The sequence below is a fragment of the Taudactylus pleione genome, unplaced genomic scaffold, assembly GCF_031769625.1.
Source record: "Taudactylus pleione unplaced genomic scaffold, aTauple2 ptg000192l, whole genome shotgun sequence".
NCBI lineage: Eukaryota > Metazoa > Chordata > Amphibia > Anura > Myobatrachidae > Taudactylus > Taudactylus pleione.
Genome location: NW_028284594.1, coordinates 2,405,112 through 2,425,022, shown reverse-complemented (window position 1 = coordinate 2,425,022; position 19,911 = coordinate 2,405,112). Strand labels below are relative to the sequence as shown.

Genomic DNA, 19,911 nt, shown 5'->3' with positions numbered 1-19,911 from the left:
GTAAACCCAGCCTGGAAAGGTTATGCCTCCCAGACCCCAACAGAGGCCTGGGTACCCCCCATCTCCTTTCAAAGATCCTAAAAGGGTATTTGGGGTTCCTTAGCATTGTACAGACATCTAAAAAATGAGCCGCACATCCAAGCAAAAACTCTTAGGCAGGTCCTGAAACATGAAAATTCAGTATCTTTGACGCTAATTAAACAAGATCATGAGAATGTATTGACAAATTACTCCACATATGTAAATAGTATATGTGGGATTAATTAATAGCAGCAGCTACTTTCAAGGTACTTAGTGAAAATATAACTAATAAACAGAACCAACACAAACAAGTGAGACTGTGCTAATCAATACAAAATATCCATATAAGAAAATATTTAAATATCCAGATATCCAGTATTAGCGTGGTGTAGGTCCTCTGACTAGGTTCGACCCAAAATAGAGGCTTTTTCAAAGATCAGAGGACCTACACCACGCAATATTATGAGATACATGTTGGACCTGGGAGTACTTCGCCTGCTCGTGTCATCCATGTACACAGTGCCGGCTCTTGAAGAGGCTGGGGGCTGTCCAGCAGCTTCCGGAGCGCTGGGCAAGCCCCCAGCATGACAAAAACAGGACGTGGCTCGCGGTATTTCCCGGGAGGCCACACCCCTTGCCGACAGCCCACGCCCCTATTAGGCGCGTGCGACTGTCCCTCCTACCAATTCTAAAATTTTGGGAGGTATGTATTACTTTCACTGTTTTCTACATGCACATCTATTACTTACTAAAGTGCATATTTTTAGTAGTGGAGATGTTGTCCACAACAACCAATCAGATTCCATTTAGGGTGGTATCCAATTAGCCCTGAACATTGTTCGGGCGCTAATGGATCCCCCGGGGCTATTCAATTAGCCCCGATGTCCGGCCCGACACCGGCACTTATCTTATATTTTTTCGAGACCTGATGTGTCCCAAAAAATTATCCCCGAAAATTCAGGTTTTTCAGCGCAATGGCAAAAATACATAGGAGGCCTATTCATCAACACTAAAATAACAGTTTTAATGACATTTTCCGTAATACCATTTTTCAGTTAACACAGGATATATCACTGATATGTCCTGGTTAAGTCCATCTGCATTAATTTTCACACTCCCCATACATTAGTACATTAGTACATTAGTATGGGGATGTAGAAATTAGGCTATTCATCAAATTCCAAAAATTATGTATTTTCAGAATTTGATGGTGTTACTGTACTCCACTCTCAGGTGGCGTACAGTGGGTTATACTTACCTGCTTTCAGCTGGGCAGGTCCTTTTCGGCCCCCCCGTCACTCCCTCGTCCCTCCTCCGGCTCCGGTTGCTGCTCTGACTGTGTTCTACCGGTAAACAGTAAAGTAAAAAAAAATAAAATCTTCAGACGGGAAGTCGGGGTCTGCGGCTGCTTCCTGTGACAGGCAGCCAGGTAGGTGGGAGAGAGGAGGGGGGGGGGTTGGGGAGGACACAGAATTACCGCAGCTGTAATCAGTGCTGCACATGCTCCTCTTTTGCGAATGTAACGGCGCATGTGCAGCACTGATTACAGCTGCGGTAAGTTAGAGCAGGCAGGGAAAAGTATCTATTTTCTCAAAAGCTGTCATCACAAAAATGACAGCTTTTTCGGAATAGATACCTATGGAGAGGAGGAATGATGACTTCCTCCATGCGAGTTCTAAACCTAATTACCCCCATCGATTTTTTTTGTTGATGAATAGACCCCATAGGTCCGTGAACTTATCACAGATCATATGTGTTTTTGGGCGAATTATCCTATTTGTTCGTCCGAACAAATAGGATAAGGTGAGAAAAAATCTGCGAAAAACTGGGATTACCTGCGAAAAATCCCTGTTTTTCGCCCCCCCCAAAAAATATTGTGGCTAATTGGATACCCCTCCTAAACGTTTATCTAGCACCTTATAGAAGATAATAGCTAGAATCTGATTGGCTACTATGGGCAACATCTCCACTTCTAAAAACCTGTACGTCAGTAAATATACCCTTTATGTATGCTTTAGAACAATTTTTAGCGATCAGATAATCATAAAGGTCTGATCACTCAATGTCTTATGTTAGGGAGGACATTGCTGCTACATGTGAAAGGGGCAGCATCATGTTGTGAAGTCGGGCATGAAACAAAGGTTGCCCCACTGCGCATGCGCACAACGGAGGGAGCTCCGTCGTGCGCATGCGCGAGACCCGGACAACGACGGCCTTTTCGTCGCTCCGGGTCTCGCACCAAAGGGGGGTGCTGTCGATGTTGATTGACAGCACGCCCCCTTAGGTGGGCGTGCCGGGGGCGTGGCTGCCAGACGGAGGCATTCCCATGGGAACGCCTACCGTCTGAAGCCGGCCCCACTGACATCACTAGTGATGTCAGTGGGAGTGATTTTGGCTCTGATAGAGCCAAAATCACTCCAGGGCTTGCGGCAGCGAGAACCTACCGCAGGGTCTCCGTCGCAAGCCCGATGATCGCGATGGTCTTGACCATTGCGACCATCATCATGGACGCTCGCATAAGCTGTGGGTGGTCACCCACAGCTATGCGAGCGTCCAGAAGGACGCTCCATTTTCATGGAGGGCCCTGATTCAGAGCGAGCGCTCTGGTCTGAGTGTACGGCTCTGAATCAGGCCCAAAGTTCACACATCCAACTTGTTGCCTTTAAGGTCTATGATTGGTTAAGTAAAATATCACAATCAGGATCTCTGATCCTCATGTCATTCTCCATTAACGCTTTTCAATATATAGTCGTCTATGGTCGGATGACTTGTTACGAGGATGCTACTTTGCGTTGCGCAATCCAATGCGCACAAATGCGAATCCATCACACACGTACACAGACGCACATATGTTAACGAATACATATGAAAGGGTTCCCACACATAGTTAATAACCATTGTTATTAAAGGTTTTGTTAGCTAATAAATTACGATGTAATATGTACTTAAAAGAGATCTAAGGTTCAGAATACAGTGGACATGTCATGTTTGGTATCATACTAAATCCCTGTTTATTTGCAGACATCCGTTTCTATCGGCAAAGGATTTGCATCTTGCGTTCGCTAGTTATGGATTATAGGGAGTTATTGGTTAGAATGCTATTACTTGTATGCAGTGTCTGTAGCCAGTATTAACCAGTTGTTTGGCAGGAAACTACACAGTGTGACCATTGGAAGACTGAGCCATACCCCTGATGACACTGTATGAACCGACCAATGACCAGATTGATCAGAAGCAAGAACCAATAAGAACCTGTCAATTTGTCTCTTTGTTAACTCTGAACTCTGTAAGGTATATAAGCTGTGTCCCGATCCCAGTGTTCAGACATCTTCTTGCGACCGCAGACTTCTGGATTGATGACAGTATACTGGGCCCAGTGCGCATGCGTATGTATCGGGCTGTACTATTTTCATTGCTTTTTACTCTAGTTGTTAAATCTTACATTGTGTAACCCCCTTTTTACATAAATAACTTTTTGTGCTTTGGTACGACACGATTGGACTGGAAAGCAATTCTTTCTTAAGCGACTTGCAGCGCTAAATAGCGACTGTTAGGAATAGGAATCAATACGCTTCACTATGTGTCTTTTTTCATGGTACATATGTCTTTTACTAGCTTTACTGATATAGAAAAAGTATCAGTCATTATCTATTTACCATATTCTTGTTCCCTATTTGTCATCTCCATTTTCCAGAAACCTCACCCAGTGGTGACCAGAGGCAAGCCTAAAGGTGCATACACACGTAACTATTTTTTGAACGATTTAACAATAATGACGTTCTCATCGTTCAATCGTTGAAAAAATCGTTCAGTTTCTGAGTTATAACGTTGAACGATTATCGTTCATGCGCGTTCCCGTTTGTAGTTTGTGGCTCATTCTGACTGACCAACTGAACGATTTTCATTAAGGGAAGTTACAAAAATCATTTGTAGTTCAAAAAATCATTCATTACACTTTAAAAAATCTGACAGATAATCTGACAGAAAATCGTTCAGAAAATCGTTGGTAACAAAATTGTTGTGTGTGTATGCAGCTTATGACAGACACACTTATATGTAGTATGTACCATTGAATTAGCATATTTTTATAAAAAAACAAAACACCAAGACTTCTCAGTAAACAAGATCACAGATACATACATCTATAAAACATGTCATTTATTTATAACAAACTATTGGCAGGAAACCTATTCCTTCTCCAATGAAAAGATGGTTACACTGAGAATTAGGTTAAACACTTAAAATATACACTTCTAGTTTTAGTAACACAATGTAAAGACAGATGTAAAAAGGCCACATTATATTTTATATAAAATGCTTATTAATTATCAACTTCGAAAATTAAAAATTTCCAGTAATCAGTAAAATATACAAAATAATTTAAACAGTGCAGTCATTGGGCGAAAAATAAATTACTGAACATATCACATATCTACATTTGGAATGATATAGAGGATTATAATTCTGGCAGTGGTCACGATACAAATGGCTGACAGCATCTCCCATGATGCTCTGCCAAATGGAGATGGTCCTTTCATTTGTATATATTCGCTTTTATTTTCATTCTACAACCAATATAGGTTTACAGAAATATACCAGCTCAATATTACTATAAAAAAAAATCTGTTTGATTCTTAATATAAAATGGCAGTGGGAACATGGTTAAGAATTGTGGGCAGTGGTTTGACAATGCTAACGTATTTAGTAATTCTTGTTAACGAGTTTGCTTCCTTTCTCTGGCAGGTTCAGCGATTCAGCGCAAATTGAGTCATGATGGACTGCCCCCTTGTGCTCTTTACGTGAGCGGACGATGGGGGCGAATGTGTGAGTAACTGGCAGGGGGTGCGGGTAGCTAGAGGAGGGTGCAGGTGACTTACCCACTTTTCCAGTGGCTGGGACCACCACCAGATTTGCCTATTTTCCCGTTCCGGGAGAATAGGCAAGTATGGATAAAATCCACCATTGATTGGAGCATATAAAACTCCCTTATCTGATTCAGATTGGCATACTGACACATGCCTTATCAAAAATGTTTCTGTCACACTACAATGGAGGTCGACAACATGCTTTAGAGATTTCATTGGTTCATGTGAACTTGTTTTTAATTAAGCTGAAATTCCTTAGCGCAATATTTTGAGAAAGCCAGCAGTGAAATAAAAGTCCTACTACATATTACTACTACATACAGAGCAGAAGGGACAGGAGGATGGGCCAGAGTAGAAGGGGTGGGAGGGCCAGAGTAGAATATGCGGGGGGACCAGAATTGAAGGGGTGGTGGGACGGGCAAGAGTAGAAGGGGCGGGGAGGGGGGCAGACGGGCCAGAGTAGAAGGGACCAGGCGGCGGCCAGGCGTCTGGGACAGGCTGGACTAGCAGTAGGAGGGCCAGACAGGAAGTGTGGGCTGCAATGCTGCATGGGACTAGTAGTCAGGGTTAGAGGGGAAGAGAGAGGGTCAGCTGTTGTGGAAGCTTGGAAAGGACAGCAGCAGGGTGCTTACAGGAGGAGAGAGAGAGTTAGCTGGGAAGGGTGAGGATAGCAGCAGGGACGTTACAACCAGAATACCAGAGAGGGATAACTGAAAGGGGTAAGAGCAATGAGGAGGTAAAAAAAGGGAGAGAACAGAAAGAAAAAGAAGGGTACTGGATGGAGGAGAGAGCACATGTCACAAAAGAGAGCTGAGGGCAAAATGCTGTTTGGTTTGGAGAGAGAGATTAATAATATATTACACACAAATAATATACAAAAGGTCTGACATGGAATCTCCCAGTATATAGTTCATTACCAATAGTACAAGGGGTAATATAGAGGTGGTCCAGCAGCACTAGCCATGCCCACTCTGGGCGGAGCACTGCGGAGAGAGGTGTCTCTCTAGAAGCTGGGGCACCCCTTTCAAAAGTTTGCTATGGGGCTCACAAAGTACTAGCTACGCCCCCTTGGGCAGAGAATTGGACAAAGTACAAAGTAGGCGTTTTTGGGTGAACTGGTACGAGGCTTTGGGCATATCAGATGTGGATTCTGCATATTGGGGCAGGGCTTATTATTGTGACCACACCCCATGCATTTGCCACTTGAACCTCCCCTCTCAAGAGGGAAGTTTTAAACATACATTCAATTCACATTAAATCCCAAGGTATGTTGTTTTTGCATTCGTTATTGGGGGATTGTCCAGTCTATCAGTTGACAGCATTGAATTGTTCTGTCCCTAATTTAATTGTCCAGTTCATTAATATCAACCTTTAAAGAGAGAAAACAATTTGTGTTTGCCTCACATTAACATATATAGTTAGCGGCTGAGAAGAGGCAACAATGTAGGATAGAGTGGAAATGTGCTGCTCTATCCTCCATATTTTCCTTAGGATATAGACCCCTTAGTTTGCTTTAGGCTAGCTAGAGTATATAATTAACTACGTGTGGCGTAGCCTTTATTTACTGACAACTCCATCCCTGTAACCAATAATTCTCCACACTGAGAGTGACACCACCTATTTGATGTATAACTTGGTTCTTGACCTAGGCCTCTAAAGGTGTTATATGAAGTGGCACATATTGTTCAAATAATAGACACCTACTCATTTCTGACATTCTTAGAAGAATGCTCCAACAGGGTCGCCAAGTGTCAAGATAACTAATCCACAGCCAGTTTTTGAATATGCACAAAAAAGCAATTCTCTAACCAATTAGTGCTGGGTTCACTAAATTACTGCATATAGTGAATCAGACATTTTGTGGTCTGAGCCAATGTTTATGATATTTATGCACCCAGTTGTAACTATCAACATCACTTTGTACCTCAAGATTTGATGATATCACCAGGTTCTAGTGAAATAATAGGTGCAACAATGGACCAGCCTACAAAATGGTTTCCTTCACTGAATGTAAGTGAGGAGTACACTTTAAAGACCCCAATTACTTAGTAAACAAACACATACAATTGAATGTATCCATACCTTCTATATCTATTCCAAGTATTTTTAATATAATACATAAAAGCTTTAAGGAGCTAAACATGAGTACAAAAACCCCCCAAAACATTAAACTATACAAAAATATCACTATCATAAGGCAGAGTGAACCCTTTACAGCCATAAAGGCCTGCTCTTCAGTCTGTACAGGCTATGACAAAATGCAGTCTTTTTTGCTCATCTTTGGCACGGCTTTTATCAATCAGTCCATTTTTTGCTTCTCTGTTTATATTGTTTTAAACTGATGTTCAAAGCGATTCACATGGCTTCCTGCTTGGTGATGGTGGGCTGTGGAATAGAGCTTGGCTGTTTGGATACAGTAGAGATGGTTCCGTGGATTATTTTGTATTGCTCTGCACCAGAGCCTGCTGGCGGGGATGGCTGCGGGGTCTCTGGTGTGGCTATGAAAACAAATGTTAACTGTGAACAAGATTGGTTGAGGGTGCGATCTACTGAGATATCCTTCATAAAACTTCCCGTAAGATATAAAGTTAAAGTCTGTACATAAATAATTTTACTGGTACGAACAAAATATAATAAGGACATTGAAAATGTTACAGGAATGTGCTGATTAATAAAAACTCATAACTTTCTAGGTGGTCAGTCCGGCCCTGGGAGTGAGTGAGCCTCCAGGTCCCCTGCAAATCCGCTAGCGCGGGTGTCTTTTTTTTTTTTTTCCTGAAAATGCGTCTAATGTGACTAGGACACACCAGAAGACTGTGCTGATTAATCTGATATTCTACACTTATATATCTGTGTGCAACTGAGTCTGTAAATGGAATTTGGCGTGGAAAAAAGCTGCGAGGGACTCAGTAGCGCACAGATATACAAGTGTTGCATATCAAATTAATCAGCACAGTGTCCTGGTGCATCTTATTCGCATCACATTGCGACTTAGATGCATTTTTTTTCCTGAAAATGCGTCTAATGTGACTAGGACACACCAGAAGACTGTGCTGATTAATCTGATATTCTACACTTATATATCTGTGTGCAACTGAGTCTGTAAATGGAATTTGGCGTGGAAAAAAGCTGCGAGGGACTCAGTAGCGCACAGATATACAAGTGTTGCATATCAAATTAATCAGCACAGTGTCCTGGTGCATCTTATTCGCATCACATTGCGACTTAGATGCATTTTTTTTCCTGAAAATGCGTCTAATGTGACTAGGACACACCAGAAGACTGTGCTGATTAATCTGATATTCTACACTTATATATCTGTGTGCAACTGAGTCTGTAAATGGAATTTGGCGTGGAAAAAAGCTGCGAGGGACTCAGTAGCGCACAGATATACAAGTGTTGCATATCAAATTAATCAGCACAGTGTCCTGGTGCATCTTATTCGCATCACATTGCGACTTAGATGCATTTTCGGCAACAAAAGAAAAAGACGCCCAGCGCTAGCAGAGTCACAGGGGACCAAGCGCGCCGACAAAGGATGTTTGGCGTGACTGCATCAAAGACGAGTGAGGACACATTTGTATATTAATCTCAACCAGGAGATGTCATTTCTTGCATCAGGCCTATAACCAGTGCATAAGGAGCAGCAATGACACTGAGATTTCATTCACACATACTCACACATCTGTCCATTATGCAGCTGAACAGGTACAGTGTTGTTGGCTACTATAACATTTGTTGCTAGATGCTCTTGGACCAGGTGAGGATGTAGTGGGTGATGAGAGTGTGGGGCTTCATTTGCTGACCCTGTCACATATTAACACAAATATGAAATAATAAGTCAGGTGACATGCAACGTAAACTCATTTTCTATTACTGGGCGCACGTAAGACTTCTGCCTAAAACTGACAGTGGAAGATTTATTTATTTTATTTATTAACAGTTTCTTATATAGCGCAGCATATTCCGTTGCGCTTTACAATGGGAACATTAATAGAACAAAACTGGGTAATAACAAACAGATATATAGGTAGGAAGGACCTGCTCGCAAGCTTACAATCTATAGGGAAGATGAAGATATGGCCATTTGGTAGTAATTGTGTGTATAACTGACACTCCGTAGCAACATTTTTCACCATGAGAAAAGAAGATGAATCTGGCTAACAATGGCTGCTCTCATAGTTACAAGCAATGCTAAGAGGTTTCCGTTACTCACAAACATGTCTGTGAAATGGCAGCAGCAGCTATGTCTGAATCGTCAACGACAGGTTTTGGGCAGAAGTCCTATTTGAAGTATTAAAAATGGTTACAGTAAGTTTGCAAGTAAGAGGTGAAATCTGTATAGACCCCATTGCAGACAGTAGGAAGCTAGAATTTATATAGAAATAGTAGTATCCTATGCTATCATGATGAAGATAAAATCACAAAAGGGGGTTTGATTCTAACATAAGGCAAAACTAAAAATGTGTAGTAACATATCCAAATAGCTTTGTTTGCTCTAATGCACATTATGCTAGTCATACATGCTGCAACATCAGCAGTGATATTAGGGTATCAGCACAATATAATAGTGTGTACCCCAAAATGATGTCCCATGATAATCTGAACAAAATCTATAAGATTACTATTACCACCATGTTGGTTATCCTAGATGTAAGATTATTACTGACATCAATCAGCTCTTCTGATGGGGGCATGCCACATCTTTTGGTGATGGTGGTTTCCGAAGGTGGTTTCTGTAATGTCAACTCCACCATGCCCAGTACTTCCTCACAACAATCAAGGGTCACCCCCGAAATTCTTCCTACAGTCACTGTATTGTGACCACGATGACCTAGGATGGTGTCTCCTGAGACCAGGTTCCACAACGCATTTAGCAGTGGTAACTTGCCTCATTGGAGGAATATCCCTACTAACAGACCCCGATTATTTTGGAAGTGCTCAACTGAATCTTGTCCAATTTGTTCACTTATGTATGTTTCCAATTGGACATACAACCTGTTGCTTAGTGCTGAGCAGCAGGATCGACTTCTGTTTTACTACCTTTCTTTTCTAAAATCTTAAGCTGGGTACACACTGGGCCATATACAGTATTGGCCGGTCAATTGAATGGGCGATATATCATGAGCGTGTCGGCGGGTGATTACCCCTGATATGTCTGTGAAGGACGGCGCTCACAGAAATATCGCATCTGCTCTGCAGCACAACAGATGGCCGATATATCTGCAGATATGCCCACCCAGTTGTGATGTAACGGAACACACATCGAGTGGCTGATTGATAAGTCAGTATAGCTTACCTGATTGGCCGCTGTGTCGGCGGATCTGCCACTTGGCGGATCTGTCGGCACAGTGTTTACCTAGCTTAATTCGGTTGCCATTGATTACTGAAATTGTGCAACTCAAGATAAGAAACTAATCTATTCTATGCAGGTTTCTTTAGCATGAAAGAGAGTTTACAACTAAGAATATTTAAAGGTCACACAATAGGCAAGGCAATAGTGATATCTTCATTTTAAGGATTGAAGGTCTATTTACCATAATTGTTCAATTAATATCCTAGAGTCACATTTGAAGACCTCTCTCTACAGTGGAATTAAAGGCTATTCACTCATTTACTATAGCTGCCATATTTCTGTGAAGGAACAATCCCCATCCAAAGTCACTGGGCCGGAAAATGCGATAAAAAACCTGTTTCCGGGGTTTTACCGCATTTTCCATATGCACTATTGGCCTGGCCGCCTGGCTTCTATTCAGAGGGTAATGCTAGCTTTTGCTGGCGTTACCCTATAGAAGCCTATGGGCTTCTACCGCATCATGCTGGTATGAGGGATCTGATCGGATCCCTCCCAGCATGCCCCGTAACCGCCGGATCACTCTGCGCATGCGCAGATGGACTCCCGGGTCATAAACCCAGAAGTCCACGGCGCAGGGCGGATTGCAAAGGACAGCTCTTATCAGAAGAGCTGTCCTTTGCACTACTGATCACATATGTTAGTGTATAAGCGATCGTTAGGAATGCGGTGACTGTCGGTAAGTATTGCACTATGTTAGTGCATTCCGCCCACTGACTTATATTTGTAAATATGATACCAGTTAGCTATATAAGACATTTTTTAAAACAGATGCTGAGCACTGAGCATTTAAATGAATATAAAATTTCCTTTTAAAACATTCTGCAGAGCATGTTCCACCTCATCGCCATCACAACAAGTTACAGTCGGCAAAGACTGAAATTCTAAAATTGCTGCAAGTCTGGCACTGCAGTACATATCCACGTATCACCTTACTGAGATTTTAATATCTGTATTTTGTTCCACTTTAAGATGTCTTGTTCTCACTGTGGCATATTACAGTCATCTACATACATGCCTCCTACTGATTCAAAAGGTACTTGTGATATTATTGTGGGATGAGGTATGAAGTCTCTCATACCTCCACAATGTCACTAGTTCCTTGTGTAATGAATGGGCTGAGTATTGGCTTAGCCTACAAAATGGCTGCCTTTACTGTGTATAAATGTAGTATTTGCTATAACCTTCTCACGTAGTTATACTGACCTCCTAGCAGCATTTCCTGTAGCAAATTATCAATCTTGGCCATTCCAAAGAGCTTGACAAACTGTATCTGCTCAATCATCTGCCAAGTAATGCTCTGCAGAGTGGGGAGTAAAAGAAGCAGCTCCCCGAACCTGCCCCTGGAGTCGTATTGCCGGTCGTTGATGTAATCCTCCAGGCTCACTTGGATCTGGTATCTCATCCTCTTGATTTTTGTGGGATCGCTTAATCCTTTGGCATCTTAACATAAGACAGAGAAGTAACATTGTTCTATGAGTTCAACAATGACTTTGAATATTAAACCATGGAACACCATGGGCCAAATGTAATAGAGTGCAAATTTGTGAAAAATGCGAATTTAGCACTAAACTCACATTTTTTACTCGCAAATGTAATAGGGTGCGACTATAGTAAAACTCACATTTTTCGGACTTTACTATAACTCACAAACAGCATCTCGCATACAGATGTTTTCCCATTCTCTAGATAGAACTTGGGCAACGTAATAGAGTGCGAGTGCTTCACTCGCACATATTGCTGCCTGAGGACTCGCAAAACAAGAACACATACCCTTCCTCCTGTCTGTACCGCATCAGGACTTTGCGTTTTGTTATTTTTAATCCCCTGGATGCCTACATGGAACGAAGAGGATGTGATCCACACATAGGAAGAGATGAGTGTGGATTTTTTTTTTCAGGTAACCATGGATTTCTACATGGAGAAGTGGACATACATGGCTTCAGGGATACTAGGTTAGTATGTGTGATAGTAAGTGTGAGTGTGTATGTGAGTGTGCATGTGAGTGTGCATGTATGTTTAAATAAAATTCTACTGTCACAGAGTGTATGTCTTGTGTTTGTTTTAATATTTCTTTTGCAGGTGAACTACAGGTACCAGTGGGTCTGTAATGCCACCATGCTGGTACTTGTCATTTTGTCCCCTGTATTTCCACAACCAGGACCGGCTCAGAAAAGCTCTGTGCTGGTACTTAAAATACAGGGGACCCCCTACTCATTTTGTCCCCTGTATTTCCACAACCAGGACCAGCTCAGAAAAGCCCTGTGCTAGTACTTAAAATACAGGGGACCCCTATGCATTTTGTCCCCTGTATTTCTAAAACCATCACAGGCTCTAAAGAGGCTGGGGATGGTTATGCTTCTGAAGGGGGCACATCATTTTTTTTTTTTTAATGTTACTGTCACTTATTTTTTTAACAGACAGAAGCTTTCACAAATCTCACTGATCTGTGAAGGCTTCTGTATAACTTGCACCTTTTAATGCTAGTCGCATTATAAGGTGTGAATTTACATAGGGAAATACTCGCACAGATTCTATTAGTGTAGTAGCCTCGAGCTCCAAAATTTGCAGGCTATTACATTTGCGAGTCCCGCACCAACTCGCACCTTTAAAAAATGTGACAAGGTGCAAGTTGAATTTTAACTAAAACTCGCACCCTATTACATTTGGCCCCATATGTCTACTGATCACTTATCATTTATACCTCTATGCCTGTGATAGCTCTTTCCAATCCTTACATAAATTTGTAGACCTGATTAGAGGACTGGATCAAAAGCTGAAGGTCAGTCACGTACTTTAAAAGTGGGTTCATCACCATCTGATAACTTTAATGTACTTTTTTATACATAAACTCTTCAACTTTTACCAAATACATAGCATTATTTTTGTTCGCTGCCTCTGTGTTTTTCACCTAAGCCTCTTGTTAAAAAAACAGGCATAATTCTTTATTTTTATTTTATATTTTAATTTTATATTACACATCTCAGCTCTGCGCATTGGGCATTGGGCCTGATTCAGAGATGTATGTTAAAGCATTCGCAGCTGCGTTTCTGCATGCACTATGAAAATATGATAATGCTGTATTGTGACGCCTACCGGCGGCTTTGCAGATCCAAGCAAGTGCGTACAAATATGCAGCCGTCGTGGCAGACCATTCAATAATCAGCCATCTGAGTAGCCCTATGGTCACGTAGACTGGCCGACTAAACTGAGATGTTGGAACCACTTTATCTGTGTACGGGATCGCAGGCGCAGGCTATGACATGTCCCGAAAATGGCCGTGACACATCTGAGTTTTCTGCCCCATCTCCCCTCTACTTCCCCCAAACGTTTCTTGACTGTCAATCACTTTGAGAAGAAATCCTCATTGCGAGTGGCATCGCAAAGGTACCTTGGTGCAAGCGACGTGCGACCGTGATGCATGCGCAGTCGACCGATAGTTACTCAACTGTGTAAATATCGGAATAGCATACATCTCTGAATCAGGCCCATTGTATCCAATGAACTCTACATAGCATATATTTGACACATATAAAAGCAATGCATATAATCAACATTACATGAAGATACTAATATGGCTAATAAAAAAAACAAATAAATTAGAAAGATACACTTATTAAAAAAATGCAATAAATGTTGCAAATACATGAACAATGCATAAAATAAAATTGTCTAAAGGTAGAAAATACTTTCAATTGGCCTGTGTAAAGGTATATTCAAGTGAAGCCTGGGTACCGAAAAAGAGCACTAAAATGGTGGGAACTGACATAAAATTAGGGAAGGCAATCCATGTACCAGTCCTGGGCTTTGACTGTACAATGGATAAATACAAATTATACGATAGATAGATAGATAGATAGATAGATAGATAGATAGATAGATAGATAATTGTATATTACATCAACTAAGTAATGAGTATTAGTTATACAGTACATACCGGGGTCAAAAAATATGATTGCCTTTAGACAGGCATATTCATTATCATCAATCTGAAGGTCCTGGAATGGAAGTACCAGCTCATCAAGTATTCTTACAGCCACTCGACCCACTTCAAGTTCTGAGCAATTTCTTGGTACCACGCGGTCATTACCTGCAGTAAAGAAAAGAATAATGTTTCTATGTAGCAAATGATTAAATTTAAGAAGAAAAACCACTATCAGATAGCTTACATGTATTAATTTGTGCATGCCTTAAAGCAGCTTTCATGTAATACAGTACATTGCTTCATTATTGTTATTGTTATTCTTATTTTTCTTGCTGATTTACGAGGTGGAACAGTATTCATAATTTTTAATTTAATGCTTTCATGATATTCAGCAGAATTGTTTATTTTTGCTGTCTGGGATAGAACACAAACAATCTCTAGCTTAGGTATTGGTTACAAATCTTCCCCTGGTGTGGATTCATAGATATTTAAGGCGCGTATCCAATACACGAGAAAAATGCATTATTCGTGCAGTAAATATGCTGGCAACGACCTGCGATGCGCGCTTCCGCTGATCGTTGTGCCCATATGCATTGCCCCCTGTAGTTGTGCCAATATGTAATGCCCCCTGTAATAGTGCCCTTTATGCAGTGCCCCCTGTAGTTATGCCCATATGCAGTGACCCCTGTAGTTTTGCCCATATGCAGTGCCCCCTGTAGTTGTGCCCATATGCATTGCCCCCTGTAGTTGTGCCAATATGCAGTGCCCCCTATAGTTGAGCCCATATGCAGTGACCCCTGTAGTTGTGCCCATATGCATTGCCCCCTGTAGTTGTGCCAATATGCAGTGCCCCCTGTAGTTGAGCCCATATGCAGTGCCCCCTGTAGTTGTGCCCATATGCAGTGCCCCCTGTAGTTAAGCCCATATGCAGTGCCCCCTGTAGCTGTGCCCATATGTAGTGCCCCTTTTAGTTGTGCCCCTTAAAGTAGTGCTTCCCCCCACAGTACTTACCTGATCCCAGTACTTAACTGACTCCACGCGGCCGTCGTCCGGGCTGTCGCTCCCGCTGCCGTGCTGACTGGATCTAACTTGATCCAGCAGGAGCGGTCGCGCAACTCCTCAAGTCACGGGTGATGTCATGACATCACCTGCGCACTGCATCACTGGGAACGCTGGCCTCTGAAGTGATCGGAGGCTTCCTTGGCTTCCGATCACTTCATAGGCCAGCGTTCACTGTTGCAGTGGTGAAGCTACAGCCCCCGGCGCTCCCAAGCCACCACAGGTTGACAGGGTAAAAGGTTGGCAGGTAAATGGTCGACATAGACTTAGGTTGCCAGGGTCAATATGTCGACACGGACAAAAGGTCAATGTGCAAATGGTTGACACAGAAAATGTGGACACATGTATTTTTCTATTAAAGCCTTAACCCTAACCTTCCCTCTAGTGCTTAACCCTAACTCCCCCCACTCCCCCCTATTCCTAACCATAACCCTACACCTTGTGCCTAACCATAATCCTCCCCCTGTTACCTAACCCTAATCATCCCCTTCCTCAGCCTAACCCTAATTCTAAACCTAACTCTAACCCTAAAAATCGTGAAAGATCATGTGACCATGTGTCTACATTTTTAGTGTTGGCCGTTTGCATGTCGACATTTGGACCATGTCAACCTTTTAACCCTGTCAACTTTATGCACCATTAACGTGGCAACCTTTTAACTCTATCAACCTATTCATTGTCTACCTTCTGGTGTCTCTCTATTGACTGTTATTGTCTATCTACCATCAGGATACCATCTCCCCCATAGTGCATATTTGTGTAGTATACAAGGGCAGATAAGATAAATAACTATGTATAGATGATGTAAAGGGTTTTATAGAAAACAATGAAGGAAACTACAATTATAAAATATTGTATTTAGTAAACAGAAGAGTATGAACAAACCAAATATAAATCCATGGATGATTTTTAAGGGGTAGTAAACTTATGCTGCCAATTTACCAGTATACCAGTTTCCAAAATTGCAGAAAACAAACACAAAAAAACGTTTAAAAGTGAAGCAAGTTGTTTATGCAGCGACCACAATAAAAATCTTTTCCTCAAACAAATATAATCCATAATAAACAAGCATTTGTTTTGCTGGCATTTTTTAGAACTCTTTATTAGTCTGGCCCTTTTGAAGGTAACAAGGATGCTTATCTGTACAGGGTCAATAATGTTTAACATATAATGATCTCGCTTATTATCTGGGGGTGTCACAGAGTGTGCTATCTAAATGACATGCAATAAACATGATGTCATCTCGCTGGTATTTGTCAGAAATTGTAACCTAGAGACTGACTATGAAATTACCAAGATACTATTCTAGCTATTCTGCATACTTAAAGAGAGCACCTTAGAAATCTAGGCACCCACCGTCACTGTATTTAATACTGTTTTTGTTAATACTAGTGAAACTGAAAACACATGTCAGACACTCTCACATTTGACATACATGTATTACTAGTGCTATTTCTAACGTTTGGAACCCCCTTTAGGCTTCCACAAAAAGATTACCTATGGTAAATGCTTGTGAATAGAAAATTATAGGTTTGTTTACCCGAAGGCTGACAATTAAGCATGAGGGATATTAAACCACGAGTTTGTGGAGTGTTGCCATTTTAATAAGGTGTTGGTTATTGCCCCTTTAAGTTTAGTTTTGATAGGCAGCCAATGACTGGTTTGTGGGGAGTGGTTTAAGGTCTATTTAGTGTGGAGAAGTAGTGTGATCTGCCTCTTTGTTCCAGTTTTTCCCACCCTCCCTATTTGTTTGAATGTGTGATTGTTGTTTTGAGTGGCGGAAAAGAACGGCACTATGAGTTAGTTTATGTTAATAGTTAGACTTAGTGGGTACGCTCCCCTTGAAGTGGAGTAAGGCGACAGCCAATTGTCCTGGATGGGAAATGGCTATACCACCTGGACGGGTGGGTGAAGGTAAAGGAGAGTTGATCACCAATGCTTGGCTTGTGTGTGTGTTTGTTTGAGCTGTTTGGTTATTATTGTCCTGTGCGTTCTTTTTGTGCCATCACCATTATTATTATTAACTTATAGTCTAAAATTTAATGACTTGTCAAAAAATAAATTGACAAAAATTTTAAATGCCAACACTGTTGTCTGTGTCCTTATTTTAGAAGTTACATTTTTCATGGTATTTAACAAGGTTATTATACGGTAACACGATAATACACGTTAGTGAGTTTATGAATGTTACTTAGGAAACAGAAATGATACCTCAATGCTAGCAAATGCTTGTAATAGTAGCACTGAGTATGGTGTCACTAGGAACAATGGTTAAATTGTGAGGCACATTTATCCTACTGTTAAATGTTAGTAAAAAACACCTGTAGTTTTCACAAGTGGATAAGAGGCCTTACACTGGGGTATTAGGGTTTGATTTTTAAAAACAGATTAAATTCATATTCAGATTTCTGAATTACATTATGGAAAAAAATTAACAACACCTTCAAAGTCCTGCTTGTCATCACTGTGCCAGTTACTCACTCAATAAAACCCACTTAGAAAGGGTTGGATATGAGAATATGCACAATCTATATAATAATTTAATAAGGTCTGTCCCATCTCTAGAATGCATGTGCAGTGGGAAATATGAGAACACGGTGGAGGGAGGCTTGCGGGGCAGAGTGTGGGGTGGGGGTAGGGATGGCCATCGGCCAGCGATGATTAACAAACACCGATGGTTAACCACTGATAGTCAATGGTTTTGCCATCGATGGCGGTAATCCAATGGTTCACTGCCATTGACGGCACAGAGCCAAATTATGACATGATCAGCAAAACCCCACCCCCACTCCTTGATTGGCCCACTGCCCGGCCAGTATTAAAACATTGATGGTTTCATACAATCAATGCCATCCACCAATGGTACCATCGATGGCGACCATTGATGGGTAACCTACCGTTGGCCATCCCTAGGTGAGGGTGGTGGACAGGATGGAGCAGAGCAGGCTATGCAGTACTCAACATGCATGTGCCGTCAATTGCAGAGATAATATGAATGTGGGGGATGTCGCTATGATTGCCAGGTGTAGAAATGGATGTGAAGGTGCACGGTGCATAGGGGGATGTCAATGAAAAGCAATATGAAATAGGTGTGTGTGTTCACATTGGCACAAATAAGCAACTAAGATTTATAGATTACAAGGTATTAAGGGAGATGCAAGAATCATGTATTTGTTATGTCAAACAAATGGTGCGCACCTAAGAAATAGCTGGGAACAGCTCAGAGGGAAGGTGGAGAAGTTTCCGGATTTTCCACATCTTCTGAAAGTTGCCAGGAACAGTAGCTAATATAGAGTGGGTTGCCTCTGTCTAGACAGATTTATCTTTTCAATTAAGTCAAACCCTTACATATATAGGCATAGGGCAGCCAGGGCCGGTGCTATCATTAGGCAGCCGCCTAAGGGTGCCGGCCACTGGAGGGCGCCATTGAGTCCACAAAAAAAATGAGTCACTATATATAAATGAGACCCTATATTTTTACAACTCATTAAAGAAAAATCTAACAATTGTATTATTTTTTTTAATAATCATCTAAAATCATTATTGAAGTATGAACAAATAAATATACATACAGAAAATATTTTTTATAGACAAGGAATTTTATGTTTGCTATTTTTCTAAAATCAAGTGTGTGGCACCTATCCTTTTCCTATACCCAACATTGTCCACTTGTGGACAACCACCAGTCATCTTACCGAGCTCTCGCCATCCACAGACTAGTGCCAATTTCAAGATATCACTCCCAAGAGTAGATACTGAGCTCTCTCCTAGCAGCCGCCATAGCTGTGCAGGTAATTCAGGGCTGCCCTAACTAAAGCTTAACTAATGTGCCATATGAACCAATGCACGGTAAGAAATAAAATGGGTGTATATACCCTTACATGGTGGTCTGCTTGGCTGTACTTGCATCAATATATCCTTACTGAACATTGCATTAGAACACCCCTTCACACCCCTGTTTCTCCTTTCCTGTGGTCAGTGTGGATGCAAGCAGAATGCGTAGGACTCTGCATCATTGTAGTTGTGTGCGCTCGGTGCAAATTTTAGGCAAGATACGCTGCGCAATCTGGCATACATTCTTCCATGGAGCACTTCCTCTTGGTTTCATTGTCTGAAAACTAGCACTGTTGAGGTCCTTGAGCTGCCAAAATCACTAATGGTCTAATGAGAAGACCATGTTGTACAGACAATCTCCAGTGTCTCATGTCATGAGAATATTAAATTGTAACTTTTGAGCTATACCATGAAAGCCTGACTCACCTAGGAGTAAAATGTCTTTGTAAATCATTGACCTCTTTGCTGCCCCGAGAAGTAAGTGCTCGCCTGCATGCGCACGTAACATCGCCACCTGGGAAGAAATAGTTGTAACATAAACAGAATGCTCACACTTTGGCAGACGTTACTATAGGGAAACATGGTTAAATGGCAGAAGTTTTACTGTATATAACAATTCATTTTCTTTGGTTAGAGGGACAGTTTACAGTTTAAGAATACTACCAATAATAGCTATTTTTGTAGTGTGTTTAATGTATGTGCATTGCAACAGTCTAAACGGGCTGCAACCTGAAATTATAATTATTTGGTGGTATAAATACCTGTTTTCTTCCCGGGTTATTGCAAGGTCTAACCGGGTCGTGGCTCAGTGAAAAGGGCCCCAAGAAATTAATAGGATCCAGTGACCTGGAATC

At 41.5% G+C, this 19,911-nt stretch overlaps 1 protein-coding gene across 1 annotated transcript in view; it reads right to left on the bottom strand.

Annotated features, from left to right (window-relative positions):
• Positions 1–7,176: 7,176 nt before the first annotated feature.
• The window catches only part of HNF4A (hepatocyte nuclear factor 4 alpha), a 50,133-nt gene continuing 37,398 nt past the window's right edge, over positions 7,177–19,911 (bottom strand). The window contains exons 6-10 of the mRNA XM_088476751.1: positions 19,484–19,571; positions 14,177–14,329; positions 11,446–11,682; positions 8,568–8,693; positions 7,177–7,384 (exon numbers count right to left, since the gene is read on the bottom strand). Coding sequence (XP_088332877.1) covers positions 7,242–7,384; positions 8,568–8,693; positions 11,446–11,682; positions 14,177–14,329; positions 19,484–19,571 — 747 coding nt within the window. The 3' untranslated portion in view covers positions 7,177–7,241. The remainder of the gene's footprint in view (positions 7,385–8,567; positions 8,694–11,445; positions 11,683–14,176; positions 14,330–19,483; positions 19,572–19,911) is intronic.